The sequence below is a fragment of the Rhipicephalus sanguineus genome, unplaced genomic scaffold, assembly GCF_013339695.2.
Source record: "Rhipicephalus sanguineus isolate Rsan-2018 unplaced genomic scaffold, BIME_Rsan_1.4 Seq10677, whole genome shotgun sequence".
In the NCBI taxonomy this organism is placed as follows: Eukaryota; Metazoa; Arthropoda; class Arachnida; order Ixodida; family Ixodidae; genus Rhipicephalus; species Rhipicephalus sanguineus.
The window spans coordinates 33,627-42,259 of record NW_023614266.1 but is presented as its reverse complement, the minus strand read 5'-3'; the positions used below and the strand labels follow the sequence as shown (position 1 = coordinate 42,259).

The window sequence follows — 8,633 nt, the reverse complement described above, 5'->3', positions numbered from 1 at the left end:
CGAGTTCCTTGGAGAGCTTGGTGGTGGGCGAGTAGCGTTCCCGTATGCTCTTGGTGATGTTGCTCTTCATGTGGATGACGCCGTACGTCTCGCCGTTTCTCACGGAGTTCAGGGCAGCCTGCAAGTTGTCGAATTTCACCTGCACCAATGAAATTCAATGTTTCCATCAGTGTTATGCCGCGCAATCCATGCACGTTGACGATGCTGAATCCCCGCATGCATGGCTATCGTTGCAGAATGATATCCATAGGCGTGCGCAGAGGGGGGGGGGCAGCGTTGTGTCCCCCCCCCCTAGTCGCCTAAGAAGAGGGGGGCGTGAAGTCTGCCCCATACATTGACTTAATAGGAAGGGGGGGGACGCCGCGACGAACCTTTACCCCCCCCCCCCTGAAGGGTAACCCTGCGCTCGCCTATGATGGTATCGATTGTAAGACAACGCTGCACTGCAGCCCACTTCTTTTCGCCATGGTACACTTTTATATAAACACTTGTAATAATATAACCAATTTATTCAAGAACTGTTTCAATAGGTTGATCATTAGTAAACATAGTATCGCGAGAGGTAGGCTAATCGTTGTGGGTGCAGCACGCATGCTCCACCGCGCGGTCTGTTATTCCTCTGAAGATAATGGCGACCAAGGACTCCTGATGTTGCATCAATTCGAAGAACTCTTTACTCCTCACCTTTACCCGGGCAGCCAATGGAAGGCCTTTGTGAGAAGCACGTCATCGCTGCGTTTTGATCCGTTTTTGCGCCCGTCGTTTTTTTTCGGACACGTGAAATGAATCTTGCCCCCCCCCCCCCCCCCCTAATGGGATAGTCTTCGCACCAATAGTGCGTAGCGGCCCCAAATTTTATTTATGTATTTTTTTCGAGTGAGTAGTCCAGTGGAAGGGCATCTTGCCTGCGGTAGGATCCTGCCGTCGATGTGCGCCAGGAATTCGAGGCTGAACAGCTTGGCGTTGGGCGTGGTCGGCGCGGGCTCCTCATTGACGACGGCGATGTGCAGGTCGAACGGGGTGTTGCCCACGATGGAGCAGAAGATGCTCACCTCGATGGAGGGCAGCAGGAAGCTGTACAGCAGCAGCGCCACGCTGCGACGCAGCTTCACCACGTTCTTGTAGAAGATGGCACCGATACGTGCCAGCGACCGGTCCAAGTCCTTGCGGTCGTATGCCCTGAAGCTGCTGCGCACGCGAGCCACGGACGCCATGAACGAGAGCGTGCTGGAGCCTCCGTCATTCGCGCCTAAGGCGTCGCCCGCCGCGTTCCCTCCTGCCGCATTGTTCGTCTCGCTGGAGGTGGCCAAGATGAGGAACACCTGTACAGAGGAGCGCATACTCTTGACTGGATTTGGTCCTGTGGCGTTTTCTACGCAACGTTGTATTAACGCGATAGCGTTGAAGAGCCCGTGTCGCAGAAAATGCGGTGTCAGTGTTGGAGGCGTTGTCCGTGGTGACAAATCTCGACGGGTGCAAAGAAGACCACGGAGTCCCTTAACAAAAGCCATCGTCTCAGTCGATGTATTGATCCTCCCCCGCCCACCCCCGTTAGCTTTCTGCACCTAACGTGGTTTTGCTCTGCCTCCAGGATCGGAGGGATTGCAGGCTCTCTGCACCTCACCTGGTCTTAGACTGCCTCCGTGATCGGGCCACCTTTGATCAAGCGACGATGTCGTGTGATGGCGTCATTACGTGACTTCATGACGACTTCACAAATTTTGGCAATCTTTGACGTCATTATGACGTCATTTGGTGAAATCATTACTTGATGACGATTTTTTGCATCACCCATGCTGACGCCGATGGTCAATTTTCGTGTTTGAATCAGGGTTAGAGCCGGAATCAAACCCAGATATTCTGCGGGGTAGTAAAGTGTTATACCACAGAGCCACGCCAGTGCTTGCAACTACAAGTTGGAAAAAGACTCTATAGAGGCATCATGTCGGGCGAGGAGTCGCATTTACATACGTAATATTGCATGACAGAAGCGTAGACTCTTACCAGCCATCCGACCATGTAAACTGCCTAACGGGTCAGTGGTTTAAAGCTGCCCATCGATTACAAATGGCCATAATTCATCATCAGCCAGATCATTAGCAAAAGTGTTCAGCTACGTAGGCGGGCGTATTGACTCACACACGCGCGGTGGTTACTTCGCTACTTTGCAAAATGGTGAATTATGGCTGCGTAGTAGGTACTTCGCAGTTGCACTTGCGTATAGTTGGCACCCTATTGGTGAGTTTACAATGGCAAATAGGAAAAGGCATCGAGACCTGATAGAGGCTTCTACTCCTCTGACGTATGGCAACCGCGACTTAGCCCAGAAAAAAAAACGCCGTATACTGTAAACTTGCAATTCCTCACAAAACCCTTTTTGCACAATAAAACAGGATTCATAACTCGTTTACATGATATAAAATACTCTCTGTGTGTCCTACATAGCACGCACATAATATCGCATCATTCCTGTGCTAAACAGCTTCGCCGGTCGTCCACCTTCAGCGAGTGGAATGACTCAATTTTAGAATCCCACATTGAATTTCACGTGGGGCTTAGGTGATGCGCGGCTTCTAGAGTCAAAATAGTTTACGTGTCTAGTTGTACAGCATTTCGTACACTTGACCAAACCAACGTTCAACGCTTCTTTTAGGGAGAACAGTTTGTGAAGAAAAGACGCGTGTAACTACGTCTATCGTCTTACAGGTGCCGAGCTCATCTCTTCTCAAGCCTGTGCTTTTTGTCTACAGACTGCAGATGGTGCTCGCGAGACTTGGGCGCCTCGAGGCATGCCTGGTATGTTCGCGTCGAGTGTGTAGAAAGCTGCACAACGACATGTAAACCTTGGTGTATCTGGAATTTATTCTCTCAAAATATTGATAATTGGTATTTATATCGGCTTTTGCATCATATATTGTTTAGGCAGATGACCCCCGCGAAGTTCTTGTAACCTTCGCGCGGGTCTAATACACCGCCGCGTACAAATTTCACCGCACCTCTTCCAAGTTGTCGGTGTTGTGTCGTCGCATGAGCACTTCGGGCGGGTCTTCGGCCAGGATGACGGCGCCGTGCCGCAAGAAAGCCACGGCGGACGCGAGCCGGGCCTCGTCGATGTAGTGCGTCGTGATGATGATGGACATGCGCTCCCGTTCGGCCAGCGCCACCATGTGTTCCCAGATGTTCATGCGGAGCACCGGGTCGATGCCGACGGTCGGCTCGTCCAAGATCAGCAGCGGCGGGTTGTGCATCAGCGACACGGCCAGGGAGACGCGCCGCTTCTGGCCGCCGCTCAGGTACGACACGAGCCGCTTTGGGTCCGGCAGTTCCAGGAAGGAGACGAGGAACTCCGCACGCTGCTGGGCCGCCTCCGGCGGCAGGTCGTAGATGCGCGCGAAGAAGTGCATCGTCTCCTCGATGGAGAAGGCGTCGAAGAGGGCCGCCTCCTGCGGCATGTAGCCCACGTTGGCGCCGGGTATCTTGGAGCCTTCGGTTCCCGGCTTGTAGCCGAACACGCGGATGGTTCCCTCCTGGAAGCGCTTGCGACCCATGATGCAGCGCAGCAGGGTGGTCTTGCCGCAGCCCGATGAGCCGAGCAGCGCGTAGATGGCGCCGCGCTGCACGGTCATGTCGACGCCGCGGAATATGTCCACCCGGTTCGTGTCGCCGCCGTACCAGAGTTCTAGTCCCCTGATCTGCACGGCCGGGGTCTTGCCACCGGAACGCTTGGAGCCGGTGTCGGTTTGTGCGGCATTGGAAACGGCGACGATGGCTGCGGGAGCTTCGCCGGCCGCGTGGCTCTCACTGGTTGCGTGAGCTTCGCTTTGCATGACTGACGAAACGGCCTGCGCCGCCGATGCCGCGCCCTCCGTGGGCGTGTCGTGCTCGGTGGGTAGGTGGTCACCCATGACCAGCGAATGAGACGACCTTCGCAGTCGTAGCGGTGCTTTGTGACGAGAAAGAGCTATAGCCACGACCTTAAGACAGCGCCGAGATGGGCAAGCAGGTCGAGACAGTGGTTCGGAGTCCGTGAGCGATTACGTCTTGCTCGAACAGCGGGACGTTCTTCTTGATTCGATGGCACGTGCGCCACGCGCGTGCACGACTGCCTTCTTCTTCTTTGTCAAAAGAAGCCCACGCGCGACGATTCCTTCGATTTAGAACTGGCATTAGGTCATAGTAACAGGGACGTCTGCTCTTCAGTGTTCGATTTGACAAGTGAAACAAGAAGATTACCTTGTTAGTGTATTAACGCGATAGCGTTAAAGAGCTCGTTTTGCGGAAATTCCAGTGTCGGTGTCAGCGTCGGCGTCGTTGGTTGTGAGCGAAAAATCATCATTGCAATAATGCACAATGTGAACTTCTTGAGTAGCAACATACATTAAGAAGTATGCACTAAGTGGTCGAAGTACGCACTAGGGGCAGGATATCGCTATGGCGTTTAACTCTTAAAGGCGAAGCTTAAGCGTCCCCCAATTTTTTTTTATTTCCTTCATATGATTGGCTCCAAATCCGTCATTATCTTTGTCATAAATCCCATCTGATAGTCTGACTGCTTGCTCGTTTAGTATTTTCATTTATTCGATGTGTTATTCTTGGTCTAAGTTTCCAGTGTTTTTTAGCTTCGCGCGTCTTTACCTTAAACACCCTGCTCCCGATTCTTGGCACACCCTTTTGTGGGCGAGTGCCATCAGGAAGATGATATCATAAACATAAGTTGCGTGCTTGTAACGGATATTGCTTTGCAAAAGTTCAGAGAAACAAGTTTGGCGAAGCTTGCACTAAGTCGCGCAAGGCTTGAAAAGCGAAACTGGGACGATTCTGAAGTCTGATCTGGTTGCTTCTAGGTTGTTGCTAGGCTTTAGCTAGGTTAGTCACGAAACGGATGTCCAAACTCCAGAACCAAGCGTTCGCACCTCTCATAGATCTACCGGCACGTCGTCTTTGGCATAGGGCTTCCGTCGCTTCGGACTCTTCTCGCAGCCGCCTTTCCCCTTCCCTAGTAGGGCAGCTTCGCACTAGTCGTGCCGAGTCTGTCTAGCCTTTTATGCCTTTATTCCCATTATCGACAGCGAAGCTGTTCTTAGTCGAGGCTGTCATGTCCGGGGTCGGCGTAACTGATCGCGTGGCCTTTGCCTTGCAATGTGGCGAGAGTCAGGCTCGCTAGGAAGGGGAGGGCTGCGCCGTGCTGCGAGAGGGCGTGCTGCGATACGCGAGGGCTAGAGGATATCGCGGGGTGTACCTTCGAGAAACGTGCCAGATGGGGTGACACGGTGAGACGCAGTGCAGTGTAAAATAGCGTGTCAGTGTCAGTGTTCACGAGTTTGTGCTTTCTGAATGGCGAACTCTCTGTTCTCCCGATGAAGAAGCCACCCGACGTGAGCGTCAGGAGAGCTGACGCGAGAACGGCGATGTCGTCGCCGAGCCAACCGTGATGTTCGCGCAAGGGAGGCGGAAGCTAAGCGCCAGCGAAGGAAGGACGTGAAAAAGCATAGAGTACGATATAGCCTGATGAACGACGGGCATAAGCTTGCTGTTTCGACAGTGGTTTTGGTCATGTATAGCTGTGTGCACATCGTGGGCTTCTCAGGCACGTCGATAACACTGGCGTTTAAAGAGCAACTTATGGTGCGACGTAGCGTCAGCCCTCACGTTAGAGTACACACGTCGTATTATCGAAACTAAGTGCATTTTACGGTGCAATCATGCGAATATCCTACGCAACTTTCGTTAATGTATTCCCCGGGGGCGAGCAATGCTTCAATAGCTTGCTGAATCACAGGAATAAAAATGTAATGTTTATTAACTGCTATAAAAGCGGAGCCAACCTGGAACCACAGACGTTAATCTGTATGACGCTTGTATCGTAGGGGTGCATACGTAGTGGTTTATTGCTTTCTTGTAAAATTAGATAGCCAGCACCACAACCACAATTGACGTTGCACCGACATTACGCCTGCATAGGCTCTTTTTCCAAACCAGTTTATGGACCTGGAGTGGCTCTGTGGTAGAATACTTGATTGCCACGCAGAATGCTTGGGGCGATTCCTGCTGGTACTAATTTCTGTTGTTTCCATTCGTCAGGTCAGCGCGCCGCTGTCGGTGTTTTTAACGCTCTCGCATTTAATTACCGATGTCTCTCCTCGCCGTTTCTGGAGATATAAACTGTCAGTCACCTGTGGCGCATACCCGTACACGCGCCCGTAAACGGATATGTGCGCACGTGTCGGAGGAAAGGCTTGACGACGTACGCTACAGGATTTCATGTTATTCATGTCATGACCCACAGTCGTATTCGTCAAATAATCTTACTCTCCCATGCCAATTATTAGTCTACGGCCAAGGTAAGGAGGCGATCATGAAGCACCCAGACGTAGGCGGCTAGATAGATAAATAGATTGATAGAAGAAACGCTCGAGTGCCAAAGGTTCGCTATGAAATGATTCGCATTTAAAAAGAATACGTTATGCACTATTCACCTCGTAGCTGCAGCATGCTATGATGACTCTACCTGAGAATATTGTCATTGATATGGCTCAATGAAGAGGCCTGAAAAAGTGTTAGGCGCAGGGCTACAGGTTCTCGCAAATTTCTACAGCATGGGGACATTGTTCCGGCTTTTGGTTCGAAGTAATAATGTAATAACTGCTAGTCTTACGTGCCAAAACCGCGATATGATTGAGGCGCGCCGTAGTGGAGGTCTAGAATTCCTGCCTCCTGCGGTTCTTGCACCGAAATCGAAGTAGACGGGCCTCAAGCCTTACCCTCCACCGAAATGCCACCGCCGCGTCCAGGATCGAACCCGTGTCTTTCGTGTCACAGCCGAGCACCGTAACCACTATACCTTCGCGTTTGCTGTCTGAAATTGTGCACGCTAATTGCCAGATTTAAAATAAATTCTGACACCTGGCCACATGATCCTCGCGTGCCCGTGCAATATACACACTGACACATCGCCTTCGCCGAACCTGTAACGCCGCTCAGGAAACGAAGACCTTCTCGAAACGTGGGAGGCCAAGCTCACCTCAGAGGACTGGACCAACAAGGACGTCTCGTGGCCAGGGCCGGCAGCGAAGGCCAGAGGGTTGCTGGAATGAGGATCCTCCCACCTAGTGTATAAAGCGGGACCAGCACCGCGATACCGTTTCGTGCAATAAAAGCTTATTCCTTCCTTCCTGCGGTGCATATATGCGTGCGACGCAGATAGTAAGTACAATATTTTCACCCTGAGGTGATGGAATTTATTCACATGCTCTGCATTCCAATTTTTTAATAAAACTATAGTTGACATGCTTGTACATCCAAACATAACAGAAGTCGTTGTGTGCTAGGTGTTCACAGTCTTAAATAAGCGCTTGTCCTGTGCATCAGTGTTTTCTTTGTCCTGTTTCAATCCGCGCTATCCAGTGTTTTAAGTCTAACATAAATCGACAGTCCGTCTGAGCTTGTGTACGCGCGCAGAACGTTTGCATATCGCACGTGTGCGTAGCTCACTCCCATCGTCGTGTTCCGCTCGCAAAGCAGCGTTACACCAGCCCATCACCTCCACAGGGGCCACTCGTGAACACTGAAGCTATCTGAAGTTTTGTCTGTACCGCCTTAAGGATCTCCCATAAAATCTCTCAGGTCGTGGATGTTTTCCAACACGAAACTGTAGCGATTCAATATATCTGTACGCCAACCTTAACTGTCCTTAAGCGCCTGACGTTACAAAAATGAGCGAGCCTAATTAGCTGGCTCACCTGTACAGTTTTTATGTGGGCACAATGTCAGCGGCACCGACACCACTGCCAACTTAGGTTTTCTCTAACCACCGAAACTGCAGGCGCGTGTGTTATGTGGCCACGTCTGTCACGCGTCATTTTTAGGGGCGGAAGCTCCTTATGCCGTGGGCCTGTCCATCCTCCGTTTGTTCGTTTTTTGTAGTATCCACCTCTGGTTCGTGGAAGCGCGCGTTCTGGTATGCAGTAGAAGAAGAAGACGACTTGACGAGCGAGACTCTCGTGCGTGTTCGCCTGTGTGGCGTTCTTTCTTCTTCACTACGTCTCGTGTTTTCAACGACGCGCCAAGACATTCCAGAAGTAACGCGCCATGAGGTCCTCTTGGCGCGCTTTTTCTTTCGCTGGAAGACAAGGCTACAGGGACCCACCCACGAGATAGCCGTTAACTTTGCAGTGGTCGAACGTCTTGGCAAAAGATTGCCGTTCTCTTATGTTTTCTTTACTTGTTGTTGCCTTCTGTAGTTTCCCGCCTACCATGTAGCCTAGCTGGTTTATGTCATGCTTGTAGACGATGTGGAACGGGACCCATACTTACTGCGGTGGACGTTCTCTATCTTGCCGAGACGTGGAACGCCAAAAGACCGTATATCAAACGATACGTTCCAGCCGTGTGCATCGATGATGCAGAGCGTCCTGCAGGTAGTGTGGCCGTATACGTCAAACAAACAGAAAAGGCACAAGATCTGAAACTACTACCACGACAGAGCCACAACGGTGAATATGCTGCCATCGATTTTGATGGATGCATCATCAGACCATGTACCTTGCACCCAATTTGTCGAGTAAGAATATCAAGACATTCATTGACACGGCATCGTGTAAATATGACAAGTACAAGAATAGACCATTTGTGTT

The 8,633-nt window shown here is 51.3% G+C and overlaps 1 protein-coding gene across 1 annotated transcript; it reads right to left on the bottom strand.

Annotated features, from left to right (window-relative positions):
• Positions 1-2,987: 2,987 nt before the first annotated feature.
• Positions 2,988-3,905, bottom strand: LOC119376023 (ABC transporter G family member 23). Its single transcript, XM_037646017.1, has one exon. It carries the CDS (start codon positions 3,903-3,905, stop codon positions 2,988-2,990), a length of 918 nt encoding a protein of 305 aa, XP_037501945.1.
• Positions 3,906-8,633: the final 4,728 nt, after the last annotated feature.

Bases quoted from the DNA above. Each gene is read 5' to 3' on its own strand.
- LOC119376023 (XM_037646017.1), bottom strand. From the start codon at position 3,905: ATGGGTGACCACCTACCCACCGAGCACGACACGCCCACGGAGGGCGCG.